Here is a 27,397-nt window from a genome sequence, read left to right as displayed (position 1 = left end):
TTTAAGTGGCTGTTTTTTATTTACTGTGTTAGCCACGGGTTCATGGGCTTTCCAACCCAGGACAAAAAAAAATAAAAACAAAATACACAACAAAACTATTATACTGTTAAATATTTTATACATACAATATCTAAAAGCAAAACATAGATTTCAGAGGAGGATGCATCATTAAAACCTCTTGTACAGTGAATGGAAATATAAGGCTTGGTTAATGAATGCTATTGATGCATGTACCAGTGAGGGATTATTTGGTAATTTACCCCACAAGATATCAACAGAATCTACTGTGGTTTTATCGGTCTGGTCTTCCTCATGAGAATTCTTTATGCAGGTATGCCGAGTAGAAAGTCACTAGAACTGGCATTTGCTAACAATTCACCAATGCTGGTGTAGCTATTGCATGGATCAAGTAGATTGACAATTGAAAGTCAAACACATCACATATGGTTTTCTGCTACCCATGGTGACAACACACAAGAGGATTAAGGTGGGAGAGCTGTGTGTTTCTACACAGAACTGCTATTTAATTTGATGCGTCTGGTGTAACGGAAACCTCAGATGAGCCTGGCCTCTCCCTCCATCTCAGGCGGGAGCTCACACACGCCAGTGAAGTTCAGCTCCTTGCCGTTGGAAGAGGGGTCTAGCCGGGGGCTCCTTCTGCCCATGCTGGGAGAGGGATTCTGGGAGCAGGTCTCCATTGCTAGGGCTGTCCCCCCTGACTTCTGCTCGCTCAGGAAGCTCTCCAAGCGTCGCAGAACCTGCTTTGGGTTCTTCTTGGCAAACACCTCCACCTCTGTAGTGAGGAGATATCAGAACAAGCTGGGTTTAGAGTACATTATGTGAGCAATACACAGATACCATTAGAATCAAAATGGGCATTTTTTTGGCATAGTTAGCAGTATGGTTAAAATGCATAACCGTTCAAGATTGAATAAGTTCTTACAGTGCCTGTTGCTCATAGCAGGGAGGATGGAAACTCTGGAAGGATCTGAATGCAAATGTATACATCAGATGTTACTGAAGGAAATTTAGGAGCAACACAGCCAAGAGAAAGAGGGATATTTTAAACTAAAACAAACAATAAGTTTGAAACTTACCTTTCAGTACAAAGCCAGAATCGGAGATTGTTTTGTGCTGTGTTTTCCAGATCTGGAAAAGATGGAGGAACGTGGCTACATAGAAATCGTTCAGGACCCCAACAACCTGCTGTCTCCGATTGCACTCTCTGAAGAAAAATAAAGTACATTTAGCATTTACAAAAACGTAACTTTTATTGATTAATTGGTTCACAAATGATTATCACTGATGACAAATCATGTATTTCTAACTGTAAAAGTGACATGAACCATCACAAAACGTGCACAAAATGATTGCCTGAGAACATATGAATTACTTGTGGCAGCAGGGACATTACATTTACATGCATGCTTGTTATGGGAACATTCTGAATAAAACAAAAAGTCAATACAGAACATATTTAACCTGTGACATTCACACTGAAAAACTATGCAAAAATGATTATTTTGTCTGCTGATTCCCAAATTAAGATTAAAATTACTTACTTAGAGAGAGTCTCCTCTCGAAGAGCCAGGATGGCAATCCGAGTGATATTGATGGACATCACACAGAATGGAAAATTCTGAAAAATAGAGATGTCAAGAGGTCATTAGTACCATTCACATCACAAGCATCTCCTAACAAATGCCCATAAAATCTAAATTGGGGCAAGATACAGCCCTTAATAGCCCGTCAGGTGTCAGTAAGATTAAATGCAGGCAACCATGAGTTGTATTCATCTTCCTTTAACAAATGTCCATGTAGGGGCTCCCGAGTGGAGCATCCAGTAAAGTAAAAACAGAGTGCAGGGTGCGCTATATATATATATATATATATATATATATATATATATATATATATATATATATATATATATATATATACACACACATATATATATATACATACATATACACACACACACATACATGGCTTGTTAAATTTGCAGAGGACACAAAAATAGGAGTGGCAAACACTGTTGCAGCAGCAAAGGTCATTCAAAATGATCTAGACAGCATTCAGAACTGGGCAGACACATGGCAAATGAAATTTAATAGAGAAAAATGTAAAGTACTGCACGTAGGCAATAAAAATGTGCATTATAAATATCATATGGGAGATACTGAAATTGAAGAAGGGAACTGTGAAAAAGACCTAGGAGTTTATGATGACTCAGAAATGTCTTCATCTAGACAATGTGGGGAAGCTATAAAAAAGGCCAACAAGATGCTTGGATATGTTGTGAAAAGTGTTGAATTTAAATCAAGGGAAGTAATGTTAAAACTTTACAATGCATTAGTAAGACCTCATCTAGGATATTGTGTTCAGTGCGAAAAATGACAGATTGTCAGGAGCACGTTTCAAAGGTCTTCCAGAGTCGCCAGTGTTGCAGCGGTGAACCGAGATTACAAATAACAATTGGGCATTCCAAATTGGAGAGAAAACCAAGGTAAAAAAAAAACATTGGCGACAACTAAATAAATAAAAAAAAAAGTCCATAGCATTTCATCAAATACAGAGCAGCTGTTCTGATGGCAACCAATTGAGATTTGGACAAAAAACACAAAAATACACACCAATTTTAATTTTTATTAACTGTTACAGAATATGTAAAGTCTGCACTCATATCATTACACAAAACATGAGCTCAAATATCGGTCAATCAATGTGACTGTACATGCGTCCACTATATTTCAGTCACAGGGATAATAAGGTAATCAGATTGGAATATGGCGGGGGTTTTTTGGTAATGGATTTTATAGTCAACAGACAGCATTAGCGCTGGAAAGAAGTGGTTTGTTGTTTGTGCGAAAGAAAAAGAAAAATCCCAGTTTGTACTGGTTTGTAACCTGGGATGGGTGCTGGGAGAGTCTGTAGATGTCTCGGGCCAGGGGCAGCGTCTGGGGATCCATCACCAGGTAGAGAGCGTGCATGAGCCCCAGGAATCCAGTCCCCCGAAGGTCTGTCGCCGGGTCCGTCCCTAAACACAAGATATACGCTATGAAAAGTCTGCTCTACTAAAATCAAAAAGAAAAAATGGCTATCAATTGGAAAGAACACAGTTGTATGTAGTAGCCATTGCACAAAACATGTGGTCTATTAAATTGATCTAAAGACTGGTGGATCTAAATACCGCTAAATCTTTTTAGATAATTAAAACAGAGTTTGTTTACCAAGGTTATGAAATGAGGTATGATGTATTTCTGTTTGTAGTGATTCAGCAGTCGTAGCACCAACCCTTATACTTAGAACGGAGAGCCCCCATGTGTTATTTATTTATTTTTTTTTACACTGTGTTCTACGAAGTTATTACTTATTTTAATTGATGTCAAGCTGAATAAATGAATATCAAAATCTCAGCTATAAGAAACAGACAGATGTTTCTGCATAAATCAGTGCGAAATGCAATTTTAAAACTGCTGCAACTATTAAATCCAATACATTCCAATTGACTACCTAAAAATGGGACGCAGTGCGATGGCCGACATGAAGAGCTCACAATACGCACCTGTCACCAGCCCAATAGAAATGCCAAGATATGCATTTCTTACCCTGAAACCCCACCTGCTCCCAGTGGCATCCGTATCGGGGGCAGTCAAAGCGGGCACCTGTCAGCTTCTTATAGACTGTCTGCAGCACCCGCATGTGCACCTTCTGGGTATTATCCAGGGAGCCTGGGAGAAAAGGGAAACCGGATCGACAGCTTTACTCGCTGAACTGACAAAATATCAATAAAATGTACAATATCTCGACAATAACATTTAGTTTTTTCAAGTTTTTATGGAGTTGGTTTAAGAGTATTGGTAGGAATGTCAAAATGTAAAGACCTTGTCTACGCTAAAATAAGTCATCAGGGAGGAATCTCAAGTGGGTCTCAAATGCTTTGCAAAATGAGGGCGCAATGGATTAATTGCATGTTAATTATTGAAGAAACAAGAGAAACATTCTTCTGTGCATAGAATGTGTGATTCATTTCAGGATATTACTTATGCACTGGTTTCCTTTGCATGATTTGTTTTTCACACAGTATTTTATAAATTTGATACATCTGATGGTCATGAAGGGCTATTTGTATGATGCACAATAAGATCATTTGAAAACCAAACATTTAATGAGATGGGGAGAGTGTGTATTCAAACCAACTATAAAACATTCTTCATTCAGCTACAATGAGCTTTGTGCTTTTGGTCTTATATCACAATACAAAAGATACGATACAATATATCACGTAAAGAAAGTCACATCACAACTCAACGATACATCCCTACTTCAATGCAGCTCTATGTAATGTACAGAATGAAGGCAGCTGGTGGGAGACTCACACTGCGCGATGGCGAACACCAAGTCCCTCTCCTCCTGCAGCTCCCGGTGTAGCCGTGGGTGGCCGAACAGGAAGTGTGTGATGGCAGCCAGACCAGTCCGTCGCAGTGTAGGCTGGATATTCTTCTGGAAAGAAAGTGGATGGAATTGAATATTAACATCTATGAATTACATTTTTAAATAGACTCCTACCTCAGATGCCTAATCATGCGTTGGTAGTTAAAACTCACTTTGATGCAATCAGACCATGTGAACTATTAATTGTTGTATTATGAATATTTCTAAAAAGGAATAATGTTAATAAAGCTAATAGGTAAGAAAATTGACTTGAAAGAATTTGTTACTTTTAACTCCAAGCTTACCTTGTAGTCAGAGAGGTCTGTGGTCTGGAAGTGCTGCAAAGCCTCATTGAAAGAGATCAGAGGTGTGTAACCAGCAGAGTCTTCAGAGATCGCTGGAGGGGAATATCAGAATATACTGTAGCGTATGAAAAGACTGGGGCAGCCATTTACTGCAATTAGGCTATTGTCTCAGTTGTTTTTATATTGCCTATGTGCATGCAAACCTATTACTTTTGAGGTTGTGTATTTGAGGTTGTATATTTGTAAACGCATATTTGAGGTTTATTTTTTTTCTCTCAAATTGAGGGTGGGAAATTTGTGCTGCGTCTTAAATTCAAGGCTGTATTAAAAATTGAAAGGAAACAGCTTGATGAGTAAGTGTGACAGAAAGACAATGATTCTTGGTGGTAAATCTCCCTCCCAACCTGTGAGGGCGCTAAGTAACGGGAACAGAGTACCCTGGACTGCTTGGTCTGACACTTCGTTCCTAGGGTTAAAAGGAAGTCGTCATTTAGAAAAGGGGCAGAGCTTCGGTACACTAACTCATCGACCCGGAAGAGAAATGATGTGGCAGCCACGTATTGGAGGCTGAAATCGTTTACCAAGAGGTCATGAGTAGGGGTCTACTTAAATCACGGTAAATTTACGTATTTTTCACGGGTATGTTGCGGAATAAAATTAGGATTTTGCGGACCTGTTTAAACATTAAATAAACCTAAGTAGACAGTATTTCAGAGCACTATAAAAGCCTAAAAATAGCGGTACTTGCTTCCTTACTAAAACAGAGTGCTGTCATTTGTTAAAGGCAAGCATGCAGCATCCCCCAGCAGTTGACTTGCCCATACATTGAGACTGCACGTTCTGCATCCACTGAATTGGTTGGAAATTAAGGCAAAGCTTTGCCAAGTTATACAGATGTGGAAATCGATTAGAAACAGCCCAAAAACTCAGTTACACAAGGGTATCTGGCATACTTTAATAAAGTCAATGTATGCAGCACGTTCGTTGTCATGTTATTTGTCCCATCCAATAATTTATTTTATTAGTACCGAGTCAAAACAAAGAAGACGTGGCTATTCAGGTCTAAAATTACAACTAATCAGCAGGTTGAAGCGAGGTGGCTGTGCTGGATCGTTTTAGTACTGATTTAACTTGCAGACAGGAATACTTTTTGTCTGGGCTGACTTTCCAGTTTGGTTTCTGAAAGCTGTTTATTTTACGTTCTGTTCAGCAGCCTCTGTGGTAGCCTTTTGTTTAATGTGTGATTCTGAAGCTAAATAGCAATCGATCGTATTTTCTCCAAATACACATTAAGATATGCAAACAATTACCTCAGTCTGCATGTACAGTTTCTCTGGGAAATATCTTGAAACGATCATCATCCGAAATATACTTTGCTTTTTTTGTCGTCCATTTCTACTATTTTACCTCCAATGCTGAAAACTAGATTTAAGTAACATAAATCAAAACAATGCAGCACCAACCTTGTCCCACCCCCTACTGTACAGAACTACAGATCACATAAAAGCAGTAAAGACGCAATGATAGGCTGATTAAAACTGTCATTTTAATAGTAAACAAGAATGTTAACTGCTTTGGAAAATTTTTTTGTGTAAATGTTATTTGTGGATGTTTTTTGTTTGTTTGTTTTTTGCTTAAGTGCAATCCACACAGGACGGCGAAGGAACAAAAACGGGCTATCTAAACAAGGAAGATACATAGTTTGTGTTGCTTGCATTGTGCAGTAGTTCATTTAAACGCGTTTTCTTTTTTTTCTTCCTCTCCGTACTTGTTTGTATGCATTGTCCCCCAAGAGGTGAATTTCGCGGTGATCCCTCAATTTCACGATTTCCGCGAAATCGTGATTTAGGTAGATCCCTAGTCATGAGTGACGGTATGAGTAGGGGTCGAAGCGACGTAATCTGATCCTTCATTTCGGTTGTTGGAAAATAACCCGGACGGAGCAGTGTTTTGCGTATCCATATCGTGAGTGTTTGTTTTGTCTAATTGTTTCTTGCTATCATTAGACAGCTAACACGTTCCAGAGCTGTCGCCAGAGGCCAGCATAAACCAGGAACAGCACTGCACTGCACTTGTATCACAAATAACTATTTGCACCACGAGAACTAATTCACGCACTAACAGACTTGTGTATGTGTTTTGTGTGGGAGTATAATAAAAACGGGACTATTATTTCGGGACAAGCCCGGGGATTACAAATTAAGTAACACACGCTGCTGTATTACTTAACATCATTTATTGTTTACTGTTTGTATTGCCATCAGGCACTAGACATAAAAATATCATTAAACAGACTTTGCACCTGGATTATAACTGTCTGTCTGCTCATTGATCACACTGTTAACCACTTTGCCACAGTAAGCTAGTAACGATAGACTTTCGTCAAGATAAGCATCACGAGATACGGGTCACGAAACAACATGTATTACTCCGTGTGGCAGAAATTCTATATGTTATGGGCAGTGAGCTCAGTCAAGTGGTTTCAATGAGTTGTGCTTTGGTAGTCAGGGTCAAAATACACAAATAATTCATTTTTCCTTTGCCGTTATCTTTTCTCATACAACTGTAGTACAACCAACCAAATATTATTTGCATTTTAGAGTTATGCAAAAAACACTAAAGACAGAAACTAGAGGTGTAATTTAAAAAAAAAAAAAAAAAAACACTACTTCTATATAGTCAGTCAATTTAAATTATAAAAAATAGGACAAACAGTCCGATTTTTTATAATTTTTTAATTGATTAGAAAAGTAAGGGTTCCATTTGGATTCAGGATTATTACTAAATAATGGGCAGCAGTGTGGAGTAGTGGTTAGGGCTCTGGACTCTTGACCGGAGGGTCGTGGATTCAATCCCAGGTGGGGGACACTGCTGCTGTACCCTTGAGCAAGGTACTTTACCTAGATTGCTCAACTGTATAAATGGGTAATTGTATGTAAAAAATAATGTGATATCTTGTAACAATTGTAAGTCGCCCTGGATAAGGGCGTCTGCTAAGAAGTAAATAATAACAACAACAACAACAACAACAACAACAACAACAACAACAACAACAGTAACATTATCTAAAAGTATTATTTCCCGCTTTCCTAATAGGAGCGTTAGTAGTGTTGCACGCAGTGAGTTTCCGTTTTATATATAATAAAACGCTAGCTAATTTATTTTTGTCTGACGTTTGTAAGTAGTATTAATAATGATAAAACGGACAAACAAAAAATGCAGTATCGTGAGTTTGCGGCAACGTCTTGCTATTAGATTTAAAAGGTAATTGTTTACAGGACAAAAAAAATTGACTTGGTGACCAGATTAAAGTTGGTGGCGGCCACTTTGCCACTAAGCTGGTCCTGATGGGCAACATGTATGTTGTACAGTATGACCAAATGACCATTAATGCACAATATTATTCACACCATCTATAAATTACACATATTCTTCATTCAGTAACCATTTGGTGAATTACCATGGGTTTTGTTGTGCTTTTGGTTTTGCATCACAATACAAACAATAAATACCTTTATTACGATATGATATATCTAGGCTTTGCGGACAACACAAAAATAGGAGGAGTGGCAAACACAGTTGCAGCAGCAAAGGTAATTCAAAATGATCTAGACAGCATTCAGAACTGGGCAGACACATGAAGTGTGTAAAGTTCTGCACGCAGGCAATAAAAATGTGCATTATAAATATCATATGGGAGATACTGAAATTGAAGAAGGAATCTATGAAAAAGACCTAGGAGTTTATGTTGACGCAGAAATATCTTCATCTAGACAATGTGGGGAAACTATATAAAAGGCCAACAAGATGCTCAGATATATTGTTGAATTTAAATCAAGGGAAGTAATGTTAAAACTTTACAATGCATTAGTAAGACCTCACCTAGAATATTGTGTTCAGTTCTGGTCACCTCGTTACAAAAAGGATATTGCTGCTCTAGAAAGAGTGCAAAGAAGAGCAACCAGAATTATCCCGGGTTTAAAAGGCATGTCGTATGCAGACAGGCTAAAAGAAGTGAATCTATTCAGTCTTGAACAAAGAAGACTACGCAGTGATCTAATTCAAACATTCAAAATCCTAAAAGGTTTGTACAATGTCGACACAGGGGACTTTTTTGACCTGAAAAAAGAAACAAGGACCAGGGGTCACAAATGGAGATTAGATAAAGGGGCATTCAGAACAGAAAATAGGAGGCACTTTTCTATACAGAGAATTGTGAGGGTCTGGAACCAACTCCCCAGTAATGTTGTTGAAGCTGACACCGTGGGATCCTTCAAGAAGCTGCTTGATGAGATTCTGGGATCAATAAGCTACTAACAACCAAACGAGCAAGATGGGCTGAATGGCCTCCTCTCGTTTGTAAACTTTCTTATGTTCTTATGTTCTTATTTGATTTTTGTTTTTTTGCCAAATCGACGATTAACAGACATTTACAAAGAATTTACCGTTTTTTTTGGCTTCCGCTCTGCTCACTCCACTGAAACCGCCCTCCTGTCTGTCACCAACTCACTTAAGTGTGCCCGAGCTGCCTCTCTCTCCTCTGTGCTAATTCTCCTCGACCTCTCTGCTGCCTTTGACACTGTTGATCACTCTATTCTATTATCATCTCTTGCTGACCTGGGGATCTCTGGCACTGCTCTGGCCTGGTTCTCCTCCTACCTCTCCAACCGCACTTACCAGGTAACCTGGCATGGAGCAACCTCCACACCTCACCCTCTCTTAACTGGAGTCCCCCAAGGGTCAGTCTTGGGTCCTCTCCTGTTCTCTCTCTACACCCGCTCCCTGGGCCCCCTCATCGCATCCTATGGTTTCTCATACCATTTCTATGCTGATGATGCTCAGATTTACCTCGCCTTCCCCACCTCTGACTCCACCATCTCCTCCTGTATCTCTACCTGTCTGTCTGCTATTTCCTCCTGGATGCACTCGCATCATCTCAAACTCAACCTCTCTAAATCTGACCTCCTTTTCTTTCCCTCCTCCTCCCCTGATCTCTCTATCTCTGTTCCTCTGGAATCTACCACACTCTCTCCCTCTTCCTCCGCTAAGAACCTTGGAGTCACCCTGGACCCCTGTCTCTCTTATTCCCAGCACATCTCTACTCTGGCACGCACTTGCCGATTCTTCCTGAGCAACATCCGAAGAATCCGACCCTTCCTCACCAACTATGCTACCCAGCTCCTGGTCCAGGCCCTGGTACTCTCCCGCCTAGACTACTGCAACTCCCTCCTGGCTGGCCTCCCTGCGTCCGCCACCCGTCCGCTCCAGCTCATCCAGAACTCTGCTGCCCGCCTGGTGTTCTCTCTGCCTCGCTTCGCCCACGCTACTCCACTACTCCGCTCGCTCCACTGGCTCCCGATCACCGCTCGCATCCAGTTCAAGACTCTTGTACTAGCCTACAGATGCCTTGACCAGACTGCACCCAGCTACCTCCAGACCCTCATCTCTCCCTACACCCCCACTCGACCTCCCCGCTCCGCCTGCACTAGAAGACTGGCTCTACCTCCGCTACGCTCCCCTGCCTCCAGAGCCCGCTCCTTCTCCACTCTTGCTCCGCAGTGGTGGAATGACCTTCCTACAGATGTCAGGACTGCCCAGTCCCTGACCACATTCTGGCGCCTCCTTAAGACTCACCTCTTCAAACAGCACCTGTAGAACTCCTCTGTTTGTATCGTGGGACACTATCACCCTTCATTTAAATGTGCTTTATTTTGCTCTTATCTGCCCCCTATTTTACTGCATTTAATCCTGTACTTCAGAATACTGTAATCTGCCAAGTGTTTAACCTGTAGTATTTTGTATTTAATCATATCCTGATGTAACTATCACTATTTAATCATATCCTGATGTAACTATCACTATTATCTGCTGTATTATTGAATTGTGGTTTGTCACACTTGAACAAAAGTTATTGTATTTCTTGCTCTTATTGTATTACTTGTATTGTAACACTTGAAATGTATTTGCTTACGATTGTAAGTCGCCTTGGATAAGGGTGTCTGCTAAGAAATAAATAATAATAATAATAATAATAATAATAATGTGTGAAATCGACCTTTATTCTTAAAAAAAAAAAAAAACACGACTATGCCATTGAAAAACATCTCATTTAGCGAAACCCCATATTCAACATGATTACCATGGTCACCAACATTCTAACGGAAATAACGTTTGGTCACAGCTGAGCTATACATTTAAGAATGGTCTCAAATAAACCGTAGTAAATGCAGCATATAGAAGTGTATTACACAGACCTTTATAGCATATATTCGCGAGTAAAAATAATATGCACAGAACAAAATATTAGATAGATGAACAGAACTAACTTGCACTTATTATTCTGAGTCTGAGCTCCCCCTCTCCTGCTTCAGTACAGCCGGACTCAGAGTCACTGGAAGGCAAGGCATTGGCCAAGGTATTGTGCACAATATTTATTAAGTGTATTTCTCGTGCCCCATTTTCAAACCAAACTAGTAACTGTCACCGTATACCTAAAGCAAAAGCTTACGTACACCTTAACCCGCTAATTTCAAAGTAGGCGCTTTGAATGACAGGCGCTGTAGCTGGCAAATAAGCGCATTCTAGCACTGCTTCAGTCAATGAGATCTGTCAGAACAGGGTGAAACTGCAGTACTAACGGACCACTGAGATGACCGACAGTGACCCCCAGCCATTCAGAGCGGAACGGAGATGGGACAGACAGCAAGTATAAAACTACACAAACTAGAGATGATTTGTAAATTATTATTTTTGGTAATAAAATAAAAATAGCGAGTGGTTTTACCAACGTTTATCTTATATAAATTAAGTCAAACTCATATTTTTGGGGAATTCGATGTTTAACAAGCTTTACCGATAAATATAGAAAAATAGCAAGCCTAGATATATTGTATAAAGAAAGATACGCTATACTCCAATTTATAATTAATGTCATATATTTACACATAGTGACTCTTACCTGGTTGTATAGACTCCAGTGCAGCCCATTCCTCCTGTGCTTGTTGTACCTCTGCACTCAGCTCTGGAAAAAAACTAAAAATGTTCAATGGAAGGCAGCAGATGCAGTGTAATAACATGGACTCTAGCAGCCTGCTACACCATATCATTAGTATTTCACATTTAAAAATCAAGGAAATGCATCGGTGACACAACTGGTTTCTATCTTTCATCTAACTTGAAATCACTTCAACATAATGCTAGTCTTTGACATATTTTACATATTTTTAGTTGGCAGATGCAGCTCTCATTCATTTATTAATCAAATTGATTATTTTTTTTCCGGCTGGTGATCATTGTAAATTGAAGCCAGCTGTGGAATATAAAAGAAAAGCAGTCAGTCTATTTGGGGCTGCTGAGTGAAGAGCCCAGTTGGGAGTGTGTGCAACCGTAGAAAGAGAAAGAAAAGGTAGTGAGAACACCTTTTTTTGATCGGTGTTAGTGAAGTGTGTTTTTAAGCTGGTAAGCAGATTAACTGCCCGGTTTTACAGTTTAAGGTTCCTGTGCAAAGTTTAGTTTAGTGCTCCAAGCGGAGCTATGCTTTTTGTTTGTTTATTTTTGTTTTGAAAAAATAAAACGGTGCAACCGCGCCTTAAATAAAGTTCCTGTGTGTGTCCGGGTCACGAAAGTAGTGTTGAAAAAGAACCCGAGCAAGTGCCATCTCTCACAATGTGTGTATATGTGTATATATATATATATATATATATATATATATATATATATATATATATATAATACACACACACACACATACACACTTTTTGTCATAGGTACCAAGAGAAAATATGTTAATGAAGAGCCGCAATACTAATTTAAATATTTATGCGTCTTCTTGGTGAGGTCTCTAGCATTATAAACTGCGAGAGTCCTGCAACATTGTTCAAATAAATAGCAGGAGTTGAGTTGTGGTTTGCTGCAGCAGAAGGTGCCCGTAGGATAACGTCTATACATGAAAGGGTGCAAGAATCAAAATAACATTGTTTGTTAAAGGTAAATGTCATCTGCACAATGCATTCTGTTCCATCTTAATTGTACATATTTTAATACTGTTTATATATTATATATATATATATATAATCACACACATACAGTGCCTATAGAAAGTCTACATGTCAGTGCCTCAGTTTCATGCATTTGAATGAGGATTTTCCCCACTTATCTACACACCATACTCCACACTTAAGGGGGAAAAAAGTTTTTATTGAGAAAAAATTATATATTAAATACAAAACGGAAGCACCTTTGGCAGCAGTTACAGCTGTGAGTCTGTTGGGCTAGGTCTCTTTGCACACCTAGATTTGGCAATATTTGACCAGTCTTCTTTACAAAACTGTTCAAGCTCTGTCACGTTCCTTGGGGAGCGTTGATGGACAGCAATCTTCAAGTCATGTCACAAATTTTCGATTGGATTTAGGTCGGGCCTCTGACTGGGCCACTCAAGGACAATTTACCTTTTTGTTCCTTAGCCACGCCAGTGTAGCTTTGGCTGTGTGCTTTGGGTCATTGTCATGCTGAAAGGTGACCTTCCGTCCCAGTTTCAGCTTTCTTACAGAGGGCAGCAAGTTTTCCTCAAGGACTTCTCTGTACTTTGCTCCATTCATTTTCCCTTCTATCCTGACAAGTGCCCCAGTCCCTGCTGATGAGAAACATCCCCATAACATGATGCTGCCACCACCACGATTCACAGTAGGAATGGTGTTCTTCGGGTGATGCACTGTGTTGGGTTTGCGCCAAACACAACGCTTTGCATTTAGGCCAAAAAGTTCAATTTTAGTTTCGTCAGACCACAAAACTTTTTGCCACATGGCTACATACTTAAAATGGAATTCAAGGTGGGCTTTCTTGAGTAATGGCTTCTTTCTTGCCACCCTACCATACAGGCCAGATTTGTGGAGTGCTTGGGATATTGTTGTCACATGCACACTTTGACCAGTCTTGGCCATAAAAGTCTGTATCTCTTGCAAAGTTGCCATTGGCCTCTTGGTAGCCTCTCTGATCAGTCTCCTGCTTGCTCGGTCATCCAGTTTGGAGGGATGGCCTGATCTAGGCAGGGTCTTGGTGGTGCCACACACCTTCCATGTCTTAATAATCGTCTTGACCGTGCTCCAAGGGATATTCAAGGCCTTTGATATTTTTTCATACCCATCCCCTGATCTGTGCCTTTCAACAACTTTGTCCCAGAGTTCTTCTGAAAGCGCCTTGGTGCTCATGGTTGAGTCTTTGCTTTGAAATGCACTAACCAGCAGAGGGAACCTACAAGAACTGCTGAATTTATCCTGAAATCATGTGAATCACTACAATTTAACACAGGTGGAGGCCACTTAACTTGGTGTGTGATTTTGAAGGTGATTGGTTTCACTTGAGCTAATTTAGGATTGCTATTACAATTGGGGTGGATACTTATCCAACCAAGCTATTTCAGTTTTTATTTAATTAATTTTCTTCAAATTTCTAGAATATTTTTTTCACTCGGAAGTTGTGGGGTAGGATGTGTAGATAAAAAAATTAATGAATTTTAATTCCAGGCTATAAGGCAACAAAAGGTGAACATTTTGAAAAGGGGGTGCAGACTTTCTATATATATATATATATATATATATATATATATATATATATCTATATATATCTATATATATATATGAATGATATTATATAAAAAATGAAAGGCAGTTTAATCCCATCAGATTCTATAGTGGGGCCTTCAACCACAAAAAAAGCTTTTCATAATCATACAGTAGCCCCTCGCTAAACCGGACATGTTTGTCCAACATAAGGAGGTGTCGGGTTTAAAAACAATACAATAAAATCGCACACACGTACATTTATAGTGCTTGATGCATTTTAAAAGTAAATAATTGCACTGAAATAACATGAATGTGTTTTGGGTAGGCTACACATTACATTATGTAAAAAATAGGGCAGCAGTGTGGAGTAGTGGTTAGGGGTCTGGACTCTTGACCGGAGGGTCATGGGTTCAATCACCGGTGGAGGACACTGCTGCTGTACCCTTGAGCAAGATACTTTACCTAGATTGCTCCAGTAAAAACCCAACTGTATAAATGGGTAATTGTATGTAAAAATAATGTGATATCTTGTAACAATTGTAAGTCGCCCTGGATAAGGGCGTCTGCTAAGAAATAAATAATAATAAAATAAGTGTACAGTAGGACTATACAGTACAGTAGTAAAATCAAATGAATACCTAGCGCACTTTTTTACATTAGCCTATAACACAAAATAAATCATGCTGCTGCATTGTGCACATTGGTGTACAATGCAAATAAAAGATCATTTAAATTGAAACTAAATGACTGTAGCGTTTTTTGTGTTTTGTTTTTTTGTTTTTTTAATCATAATCATCATCATCTTGGCCTAGACAATTACCACAAAATAGATCATGGCCCTATAAGATGCTCACAATGAGCTGGAGGGGTTAGTGGCACATGTGTTCCCAAAACGTTGGGGAAACCAGAAATTTGTTTTCAAGGCTTGTAAGTACACCCTGACGTTAGTGAAAATTAGGTACTTGGGTGTTCGCCTCAAAAATGCATTGAGCACAACTGGCAATGCATAAGAAAAAGTGGACTGGGAAATGCCAGTAACAATTGCGACTGTTTAAAACATGCTTTCAAAAGTTCTTAACAAATTGATGCAATTGTAAGTGTTGCAATTGTCGGCAGCTTTAGTACATCTCATTATAATATTTGAGAATCCTCATTTGCATACTCATCTCCACCCCATGTTTGCAAATGTATGCAGGAACGCCCATAATCACATATTCATCTAAGGTTGAACTGTAAAGGAAAACTGCTGTCGCAAAGCATTTCCTAAAGTCGCTAACAGCATTGCGCATGCTTAGTACATTTCACCCTAGACTTCCAACTCGTTTGCGACTATTTAGTAACACTTTAGTACATCTACCCCTAAGTGTTTTGATGCTTGTTTTGTAATTTTCATTTTGGTATAAATTAATTGATAACCTGACACTGTGTAGTTTTACACGGAGTAGAAGACATACAGTACTTCTGGTGCTTTATTTTCTAGATGACCTGTGTAACCCGTTTATTGTCAACATTTATGCAGTACCTTTGAGCTCAAATTAAAAAGGATTTGACAGTTATCACCTTTCTGTTGCTATATAGGCAACTAAGGCAAATGTTTCCCCAAGGGGTAGCAGTGTGTAAGCAATTCTCCAGCACCAGACGCAATTCCCTGAAGCTTCAGCAGCCTGTCCCTTTGGAATCTCCCGTCACTGCAGTGTTTCACAGATAATGTGCAAAAACAACAGAACAGTTCTAAGCACTTCTTTATATCTCCTTTAGCTCAAAGAAACAACTTGCCTTTGTTTTGCTCTTCATTCCCTCCTGCTGCGAGAGACTGCAAAAGGTCATTCTGCTTCAGAGATGAAATCTGAAAAAGAAAAACGCATTTAGTTAGTGTTTGTGCATTGGGGAGTGTCTCTGTGTGTGTATGTGTGTTTGTCTGTGTTTGAATATACAACAGGCAGTCAACATTACTTTGTTTTTCATACTAGACAAGTGTTAAATGGTTATTTATTTCCTCTATTTGCCCTACACGCCTTTGCACTTATCTAAGCTTAAACACCCAAATCATTTAAAACTTGGTTTACTTTGCTAGACTGCATACTCCTGATCTTGCTAAGACACTGCAGGACGGCTTTTATATTTTCATTTCAATAATTCTCTTCTGTTAAAACTAATTCCAATGTGCGTCTGCTCCAAATCTTACGTCAGGAAGTGTCTGTGTGTTTCTATGCTTGCACTCAGACATGTTTGCAGGAGTGTGTGTGTGCGCACGTGAGCCAGTGTAAACCTGCTCGTTAGGCGTTTAACATTAATACTCACAGGTACTGATTTGAGTGCCGATTTGCTGTTGGGTTCATCTTCAGTCTTGTGATACTCTGGTGTCAATCCATCCTTTAAAAAAAATTAAAATAGCCAACTACAAATGGTTGGCTAAACTCTCAAAGCTATTTACTTAATTTCATAATTAGCACATTTTTTTCAGAAAGGAGAAAAAACACATTTAATAAAGTCACCAAACTAGAAATAAACAAGTAAGACTTAATTCAGTGGCTTGGATGAAGGAAGTACTGCATTACATTGCTTCTTATTTGCTTCAAACATTAAATTGGTGTTTTTTTCCCTCCATTCAGAAATAAATTGCGCTAATGACGATTTTGAGAATCTACCCCGGGATATTTTTGTGAACAAAAACAAAGCATCCCCCAGGGGCTTAACATAAGGCATATGGTACATCAGATCAAAGGGCTTGTAAACATTAAGTGAATGGATATTTGAAAGAGACCTGTATCGTTGACATGTTCAAAGGTTAAACCAATGTTGCTAGTAGTTTTTAATAAACTTTGAATTATCATTCTAATAGTCTAACTTTGCATGTAGTGTGCCGAGAACTCTCTAGGACTGTACTCATTTGTGCAAGATAGGGTGGGAGCATCTGGTTGAAAATGCTGAATGCGCTTAGCCGTTGGCAGCTATTCAAGGTTGTGCTATGGTACACGGAATGTTCTTCTACTTTGCCTCTTACTATGGGAATATGGAGAGAAAATCAACCACCTGCCGCTTCTTCCCAGGCAATACATCACTATAATGAGGTAGTGGCTGAGGTTTACGCAAGTAAGGGAGAGATGAGATAAAAAGGTAAAATTAGTTAGCATGGCAGTGACAGGTACCCACAGGAAACATCCTGACACAGAGAGACTCCAGCCACCCGACTTCCCAAGGAGAACCGGTAATATCTATGATCTTTGGCTTAATAGTTATGCTACTGTATTAGAAGTTACGTAATACAACTGTCGTTGTTGACTACGATTGTGTTGGTGTCTGATTATTCCTAATACCTTCCAGGCATATATTAAAATACACACTGAAATGGTTAATGGTTATTTTTTACTCGACACTGGAATCACAGAATGCAGCTGTGTACACTGTCCCAAAGCATGTGGTCTGTATCATTTATAGAAAGTTTCAAACAAATGTGTCAGTTAAGCAATTCATTTTCACTGGCAACACCAGAAACAGAAATTGACAGAGTCTGACTTGTTTCAGTATTTTAAAAAGACAATTAAAATGGCAAGATGATGCTGAAGGATTAACAACCACATGTGTTGTCTTTAAAAAGGGACATGATAACGCTTACAGGTTTGGCTAAAGAGAATGACGCTGCCTTAGGAGATTTTCACTGAATACTGAACTCCTGCTTGCCATTCTGATTGGCTGAATGTACTATTGGATTTTAAAAAACAGTGTGAGGCTACAACAATTCATATTGCTATGCACCTTTCATCACAAGGATCCCAAAATGCTTCACGCACTAAAAAAAAAAAAAAACGAACAATTAAACTATTTTTTTTAAAAAGGTCTAAATACAGAATTTGATAAAAAAAAAAAATTAAGACATACAAAAAAATGGTTTTAATTATAAAAAAGCTAGTTTGTAGCAATAGAACAATTAATGTAAAAAAATAATGCAGTTTGCATTGTAAAACAGGAAAACTAAGATCGAAAAGCTATTTTGTAAAAATAAGTTTTCAATCTAGGAGTAGTGTGTATCTAGCTTTGTGTGAAAACAAAATTCATGCCCTGGGGATACTCACAGGTCCGGATCTGTATGCTGTTGTGCCATTGGTTAGGTCTTCAATCTTGTAAGAGTCTAGTGTGAACCCATTCAATCCCTAATAAAACGAGAAAGAGCATATTGCTAGGGTATACACAAATAATTATTGGTAAGACATATATGAATAGAGAATTCTAGAATACTGTTTTTAAAATGTGAATATTCTTCCACTTTATCAGTGATACAATGCTAGCTATATATTATATATAGCACCGTATAACAGAATTCTCTGTACCCCATATTTTTACGACTGACGGTTGATGAAACAGTTAAAACGGGTGCCAAGTAGAACAAGGAACTGCTTTATATTAGAAGGCTGTCCAGGTTTAAAATACCGGATTCTGTTGAGTCAACGCCTAGGAGGCGTAAAGTTGTCGTTACTGCAAAAGTAAGTGTGTGTGTTTGTGTGTGTGTGAGTGTGAGGGGGTAATTGATTAAATTACAGGCATTATTAACATTAGATAGATAGATTACGTTTACAATTAGGAATACGTAATTAAAATGTAGAGAACAGTCACGCTAAAAAATTAAGTAGTGCAGTGAACATATTTATTGACTGGTGAAATAAAATTCAAAGTTGCTGCAGGATGTCCACTGTTTTATCTAAAATATTTTCACGAAGCAAACATTGCTTTACATAATCTCTGTAAGAAAGAAATTGGAGTGTCCAGTGTGAAAACACCACACGAAATAATACAGGTAACATAGCATCCAATGTAGCACTATAGCATTAAAATGTTCACTACTAAAAAATGCCTGAGTTACAAGCTCTTGCAATGTCTAAAAAAAGTTTTTTAAAATCCAAAACATGGACTGTAGCGTAACAGGAAAGCGTAATCAGACTGCGGAGTCTGTATATCTGATCCGAAACCTCAGAACTCAGCGTCTTCGTCATCTGAACCTTCATCATTGATGATGCATGATGCAAGCAATTGTCTGAATCATTAATGCACAGAGAAACTACTTGTAGGCAGTTTTTTCTATTCACATGAGCTGCAATATTTACGCTCCGACATTATTTGCGTATGGTTATTAAAAAACAGAAATTAATGCTGGAAATTTGGGGGGGGGGGGGGGCGATCATTCACACCAGGGCCATCAGTATCATAAAGTAGTTCACCATGACCTACATCCACAATATGTATATGTGATTCTGGTCCACTCATTAATAGCTAAAGAATGGCCAAGTTTCACCACAATGAATGTCGTTACCATGTTATCAGGAAATACCCTGGTCGTCAGGGATATGCAGGGGATACCACAAGGTTGAAACAAAAAACTTGGACAGATCTAAAAAGCAGCATTGTTCCATGCACTATGGGAGGCTGGGAATATAGGACAGGCTGAGCAGCAGCAGTGCCGAGGAGATGCAGATCAGGTAAACCAGCTACAACAGATCGACAAGAGTAAGCCCATGGAAGATAACAAAGAGCTCACCATAATCTGCAAAAGCACTGCAGGAAAACAAGTGCACTGGGTACCTACCTACTGCTATTAAAAGGTAAAAAACAGTAACAGTCAGACACATTTTTTCAATAATTAATCAATAATGTGCCCGAAGACTCGGACAGACTGCCTGAAAAGTAACCCAATTGCACTCAATTATGTTTATTTATTTATTTATATTTTTAATGGAGGTGTGAATTATGCATTTGGGAATTACTGCTTTGATTATTTAAATAAATAAATAAAAAATAAATAAATAAATAAATAAAATAGACAGCAGATCTGGCAAACTTACATAGAGAAAACATCCACGGAAAAAGGATGGCTGTTTTTTTAAAAAATATAGTACTAGAGGCGCAAAACAATTACATCCCAAAAGTAGAAAAATCTAAATCTAAATTGCCAAAATGGTTTAATAAATCAATTAAAAAAAAATATTCAGAGAAAAAAAAGCACTTCAGAGTGTTTAAAAGGCACCAAAAACAAAGCACACAAAAGTCAAAAAGGAAGTTAGAAAGGCCAAGAGAAAGAAGTGAGCATTGCTATGGGGGCTAAAACCAATTCCAGAAAGTTTTTTTCCACAATATTATAACAGCAACAGAACATTCAAAGAGGAGGTAAAATGTCTAACAACAAAAATAGGAAATCTTTTAAATAAGCGATCCACAAAAAGGGAGACAAAACTGAACCAGGTAACTACAGACCAGTAAGCCTGACTTCTATTATATGTAAACTTATGGAAACTATAATAAGATCCAAAATGGAAAATTACCTATATGGTAACAGTATCCTGGGAGACAGTCAGCAATAGTTTTAGGAAAGGGAGATCATGTCTAACTAACCAGCTTGATTTTTTTGAGGACGCAATATTGACAATGGATAATTGCAAAGCATACGACATGGTTTATTTAGATTTCCAGAAAGCATTCGACAAAGTCCTGCATAAAAGATTAATTCTCAAACTGAACGCAGTAGGGATTCAAGGAAATGCATGCACATGGATTAGGGAGTGGTTAACATGTATAAAACAGTCAGTACTGATTAGAGGAGAAACCTCAAAATGGAGCGAGGTAGCCAGTTGTGTACCACAGGGATCAGTATTAGGTCCTCTGCTATTCCTAATCTACATAAGGATTTAGATTCTGGTATAGTAAGCAAACTTGTTAAATTTGCAGACGACACAAAAATAGGAGGAGTGGCAAACACTGTTGCAGCAGCAAAGGTCATTCAAAAATGATCTAGACAGCATTCAGAACTGGGCAGACACATGGCAAATGACATTTAGAGAAAAGTGTAAAGTAGTGCACGCAGGCACTAAAAATGTGCATTATAAATATCATATGGGAGATACTGAAATTGAAGAAGGGAACTATGAAAAAGACCTAGGAGTTTATGCTGACTCAGAAATGTCTTCATCTTGACAATGTGGGGAAGCTATAAAAAAGGCCAACAAGATGCTTGGATATATTTTGCGACGTGTTGAATTTAAATCAAGGGAAGTAATGTTAAAACTTTACAATGCATTAGCAAGACCTCACCTAGAATATTGCGTTCAGTTCTGGTCACCTCGTTACAAAAAGGATATTGCTGCTCTAGAAAGAGTGCAAAGAAGAGCAACCAGAATTATCCCGGGTTTAAAAGGCATGTCGTATGCAGACAGGCTAAAAGAACTGAATCAGTCTTGAACAAAGAAGACTATGCGGTGATCTGATTCAAACATTGAAAATATTAAAAAGTATAGACAATGTCGACCCAGGGGACTTTTTTGACCTGAAAAAAGAAACAAGGACCATGGGTCACAAATGGAGATTAGGTAAAGGGGCATTCAGAACAGAAAATAGGAGGCACTTTTTTACACAGAGAATTGTAAGGGTATGGAACCAACTCCCCAGTAATGTTACTGAAGCTGACACCCTGGGACCCTTCAAGAAGCTGCTTGATGAGATTCTGGGATCAATAGGCTACTAACAACCAAAACGAGCAAGATTGGCTGAATGGCCTCCTCTCCTTTGTAAACTTTCTTATGTTCTTAACTGACAAGTTTACAGCATTGGATTTACGTAACTGGTGGGCAGTGCCTAGCAACATAACCTCTGTCTTTTCACAGTTAAGATGCATAAAGTTTTGTGGCATCCAATTCTTAATATCAGAAATGCAATCAGCAAGCACAGAGGCAGCAACATCAACATCAGATTTAGTATGCACGTAAATGGGGGTGTCATCTGCATAAAAACAATAATTCAGGCCATGTCATTTTAGTATGTGACCATTAATCTACATTAATGACTTAGATTCTGGTATAGTAACAAAACTTGTTAAATTTGCAAACGACACAAAAAATAGGAGGAGTGGCAAACACCGTTGCAGCAGCAAAGGTCATTCAAAATGACCTAGACAGCATTCAGAACTGGGCAGACAGATGGCAAACAACATTTAATAGAGAAAAGTGTTAGGTACTGCACTCAGACAATAAAAATGTGCATCAGAAATATCATATGGGAGATACTGAAATTGAAGAAGGAATCTGTGAAAAAGACCTATGAGTTTATGTTATTGTATTACTTGTATTGTAACACTTGAAATGTATTTGCTTATGATTGTAAGTCGCCCTGGATAAGGGCGTCTGCTAAGAAATAAATAATAATAATAATAATAATGTTGACTCAGAAATGTCTTCATCTAGACAATGTGGGAGAGCTATAAAAAAGGCCAACAAGATGCTCAGATATATAGTGAAAAGTGTTGAATTTAAATCAAGGGAAGTAATGTTAAAACTTTACAATGCATTAGTTACACCTCATCTAGAATACAGTGTTCAGTTCTGGTCACCTCGCTACAAAAAGGATATTGCTGCTCTAGAAAGAGTACAAAGAAGAGTGACCAGAATTATTCTGGGTTTAAAAGGCATGTCATACGCAGACAGGCTTAAAGAATTGTTCAGTCTTGAACAAAGAAGACTATGCGGCAATCTGATTCAAGCATTCAAAATCCTAAAAGGTATTGACAATGTCGACCCAGGGGACTTTTTTGACCTAAAAAAAGAAAAAGGACCAGGGATCACAAATAGAGACTAGATAAAGGGGCATACAGAACAGAATAGGAGGCACAATTTTACACAGAATTGTGAGGGTCTGGAACCAACTCCCCAATAATGTTGCTGAAGCTGACACCATGGGATCCTTCAAGAAGCTGCTTGATGAGATTCTGGGATCAATAAGCTACTAACAACCAAACGAGTGGCCTCCTCATTTATAAACGTTCTTATTTTCTTATATAGAGGGCTGATAGTTAACTCAGTTGGCAAGTACTGCCATATCCAAGAGAGCACCAATTACTGATGTTTCCATGGGCCATTTCTGGAGATAAACTTGCAGATTTCCTCCACTTTCCTGAATGAATCAGTGACATTAAAACCCCCTGCAGACTTAGAACACTGAACCAGTCATGATGTCCTGCCTGCCCCATACCTAATGACAACATTACGGCAAAAAAATATAGTACTCAAATGTATAATAGGGGGCACTAATTAGACAGAATTACATGGTTTAAAGATACATACCTCCTTGCGATCGGTATCTCCTTCCATGGCTTTCCCACAAAGACATCTATACCCCCTCTCTGGGTGCTCTAGTTCATCAGTGCAAGCTAAATGGCTCTGGGAGAGAGCCAGAACGCAATTGGGCTACTATTACTAATAGTAGAACCTGCATAGTGTTAAAAAAACGACAGCTCCAAACTGTAGTCGCCAGATCTCTGTATTCCTAGGGTTTCAAGCCCTGGCTGTTCCACACAGACCGCTGGCAATGGAGCCACTGAAAGAATTATACTACTAGTGCTTAACAGAACACAAACCAGGCCTGCAGTGGAATATATTGGCTTAATGATGGATGAGAAATATATATATATAGTTTTTTAAATGGTTTATTTGGACTGATTTAGAAGACAACCACTGCAACCAAGTTAGTTATTTTTCTCCTGGTCTTCTTCGAACACTGGAAAAGGGTCCACAACAGCCTTCAAACAACAATGTAGGGAAGCAGTCAGTTCTCATCAGGAAATAAAGATGCCAGCCACAACTGTGTGACACCATGCAAGTTTCAGGTGTACATTAAGCTAGAAACAGCAGCAATGGATCCTGTGCACTGGCTTCTACTTTGGAAAGGGGTTTGGCTTGACTTTGGCTCTTCTTGTTGCTGGTTTTTACTGTCTTTGTTACAATACCTCTGCCTTTACATCTTTGGGTGCAATTAAAAGCACAGGGAGCACGTTTTACAGATTGAACAAGACCCTTAGTGCAGTAACTCTCCCCGGGAGAAGTGGTTTTGGTGTTGAATATTAAAACATGTTCATCACGTGCAAGCAGCTAATAGATGTGTGAGGGAGTGGGGCACATTTGTTAACTATATTAAAATACAGCTAGCTCAAGAAGGCAAGGTGCTGGTGTACTCTGGTGCTGGGGTCAGTGGGGGGTTAGGGTGCTCCTGCACAGACATTCAGGTACTGCCAAGCTGACTGGCATTTACTGCTTTCAGCTGTAAAACCAAAACAAACAAACAAAAAAAACATTATTAGTCAGATATGTAATTGTTTCAGTGTTTAACTCATACCTACAGAAGATATTACTGCACATCAAGGATGGAAAAAGACTCGCATTATAAAGTAGTTTGATCCTTTCCTGGTTTTACTTGAGCATGTTACCTATACACTGTGGCTAATCAAGCTGGAATGGGGGGAGACTGCAATGCAATACGAGTTATTTCCATTCTTGTACAGATTTGCATATCTGACTACCTCCCTGCTAAAAATGTGTTGCACTTACCTGTAGCTGAATGCATTTCCTTTCTGTGTATTTTTCTCCAACGATAATACTTGTTTTATCAACTGAAACTGCTTGTCTGCCTTTGGTTACCAAACAGGTGCATTGTGATTCTGTGCAGTATCTTTGATTAATTTATCGGAAGTAAACTAAACCGGGTGACAGGTTCCTAAATGCGACAGGTATATAGTGCTTCAGTAAATCAATCGTTTGCTGTATTTCTTTTTAAATGCTAACAAATATGTATATTTACTGTATTCTTTCAGAAATTTGAATTTTCACGGGAGACTACATATGGGTATTACACGGCAATACGTACATTTCACAGAATTCGCGAAATCTGTGAGAAAATAAATACAGCCCGGCAAGATAAGTCCTCTTGGCGACCATAAAATAACTGTTATGGCTACAGTATTTCTCTTACGGTCTCTGCCCACGACTTGTTGAATTTGGGCCAATGTTATTTACTTCTGATTTTTTCTTTTTGTTATCGTGTTTGTATTCTGTTCTACAGAACATCAATAAGTTTGTACAACATATTTATATTTTACTGCTATACACATTACACCAATGCACTTCATACGAAAACAAATATCAAATTTAATTACATACCAATAGCAAATAATATTTATGCATACACCGATAACCTGTTCTGTAACGAAGTATTACTACAGCATACTAGGGTGTTTAGTTAACTTATATTAAACGCAGTAATCGTTTGGCAGAATTGTAATGAACTCGTCAGAATCTATTTCTTCCCAAAATAACTTCAAATGTAGATCACAGAATTTCATGTGCATCATTTTTAAAGAATTAAACATAACTTTTGGTAATAACACAGTGTATTTTTTAAACGCTATGTAAAAAATAAATCTCAGTTACCTCAGCGTTTCTCACTCCCTCCAATCTCAGCTCCCCTTCCCACCTCAGTCGCTGCTCTGTGAATCCCCAACAGCTCACTGGTAGTTGTAGTTTTTGCACACAACACTTCCCACTTTGATGTAGAAGAACTCGCCTGCTTTCAAAACCACACTTCCCAACATTCTTAGCGGCCAGGCGATTAACCGGCTGCGGCGACGCACGGCGTGAAGAATTATAGTTAATCTAATGTGATTTGGTGATTCCTCAAGCGATATTGAAACCTCAAATCCCATCGGCCCACGCGATGCTTTGTTCAGGGCGGTAACTCGTCCAATTACGGGAAGCAACTGTGGTCAATGGGTGCGTTCACGACACTTTTTTTTGCGGGCTAGATCAACAGTGTATACTTGCAAAACAGACGACACACACCTCACCCCCCAAGCCTGACACCCCAAGCCTGGCACCCTTATAACTCCGCCTCTGACCCGTCTCGGCTAGATTGCAGGCGGGAGTCTGCGCGGGAGTATGTCACGGTCTGTGCAGACGCAGCGTGGACAGCTTTGGTAGATGAACAACAGTCCTGAGCAGAGCCGAAATGGAGGCGGTGTTGAGAGAAGTTCTAATCGCAGAAGTGGATGCAATCGAAGTTCCCTTTGTGCTCCACCAGCTTCATAATTTACAGCATGATCAGAAAATGTATAGTAGAAACAGTCCCTGCTATAAAGAGATAATATAAACGTATGTTTTGTGATGTGAGACAAATTAATGAGTATTATAACGGGCAGACAGTACTGTATTTTGATCTGGGACAAAAACAGTTCAAATACTTGCACATATGGTCACATATTTCACTTCAACCACCTGCTATTAAAGCTGATTTATTCTCCTTAATTCAAAGTAGGTTATTCCCTGTCCCTGAGAGCCTTTCATCAATAACCAATTACACCTGCTGAAAACAACAGAGCGGTTTTAGGTTCATTTCAACCGTTTAGCATTTTTTTTCACATGTTTAAACCTTTAGAATAAATATCTGAATATTTGAAAAGTATAATAACTGTGTGGAAAAAGAATCAAATCATTTTAATTTGTATTACAAATCATTCATAAGATCATTAATGACATGACTGCACAATGCCATGAAGGCGATTCACGAATCCGACCAATTTAACCAATGGATGCGTTCACGAAGATCATTCTTAGAAGATCATTGGATAAATTGGTCAGATTCTGCACAGGATCTGCGCAGAATGATATCCGTGAAAGCACCCATGGAGTGAGGATTGTATCTGGTTGCTACACACTTCTTTGTCAGTCAGCGCTCCTCTTATTGTTTTGAGCCGCAGCTCAGTACCTCTTGAGAAGCTGCGCGGCTCTGCAGACTTTTAAGCCCGTGGATGCGTGATCTGGTGACGTATTTTCCAGCTGAGATGACGCAGACGATGAATTTGAACAGGTTTTCCGCAGAATTAGCGCAGACTTGGGTTGCGTTCACGTACGCATATTTTCCTAATGCTGCGCAGATTCCAAACAGTTTCTGCGCATATTTTGTGCAAAACCTACCCAAGTTCGCCATCTGCGTGAACTCATCCGGAAAAGACGTCACCAGGTCACGCATCTCCCGAGCGCAGATTCTGCATCTCCTGACAGGTACTGCGCTGGAGCAGCTACGGCTTCAAACAACAGAGGAGCGGTAGCTGACAAAGAAGTGTGTCTGCAAGCAAACCCGGTCCTCACTCTACGTGCTACTGCCGCCTAGGCAGGAGGTGTGAATAACACAGAAAAGGAGCTTGTATAATAAGTTACCACTATTATATAACTCGGTGGTTTTGAACCCTGGTCTTGGAGTACCCAATGTACTCTGTGCCTCTGCTGGTTTTTGTTC

The 27,397-nt window shown here is 39.0% G+C and overlaps 1 protein-coding gene across 2 annotated transcripts; it reads right to left on the bottom strand.

Annotated features, from left to right (window-relative positions):
• LOC117397967 (ELMO domain-containing protein 3) lies at positions 1–25,642 on the bottom strand. 2 transcript variants are annotated; one of them, XM_033996954.3, is made up of 13 exons: positions 25,537–25,642; positions 23,398–24,370; positions 18,373–18,450; positions 16,601–16,672; positions 16,076–16,145; positions 11,698–11,760; positions 4,740–4,831; positions 4,380–4,503; positions 3,609–3,731; positions 2,907–3,037; positions 1,563–1,639; positions 1,098–1,225; positions 1–793 (listed from the first exon to the last, which is right to left on the bottom strand). In XM_033996954.3, the coding sequence occupies exons 2-13, from the start codon at positions 23,422–23,424 to the stop codon at positions 555–557; spliced, it is 1,224 nt and encodes a 407-aa protein (XP_033852845.1). In that variant the 5' UTR covers positions 23,425–24,370; positions 25,537–25,642; the 3' UTR covers positions 1–554. The 2 variants fall into 2 exon arrangements, with proteins under 2 accessions (XP_033852845.1, XP_033852846.1); XM_033996955.3 differs by having other exon boundaries at positions 4,380–4,500.
• Between the last annotated feature and the right edge of the window lie 1,755 nt (positions 25,643–27,397).

This window comes from Acipenser ruthenus, chromosome 37 (assembly GCF_902713425.1).
Source record: "Acipenser ruthenus chromosome 37, fAciRut3.2 maternal haplotype, whole genome shotgun sequence".
NCBI lineage: Eukaryota > Metazoa > Chordata > Actinopteri > Acipenseriformes > Acipenseridae > Acipenser > Acipenser ruthenus.
This window is presented reverse-complemented; position numbering and strand designations above follow the sequence as displayed.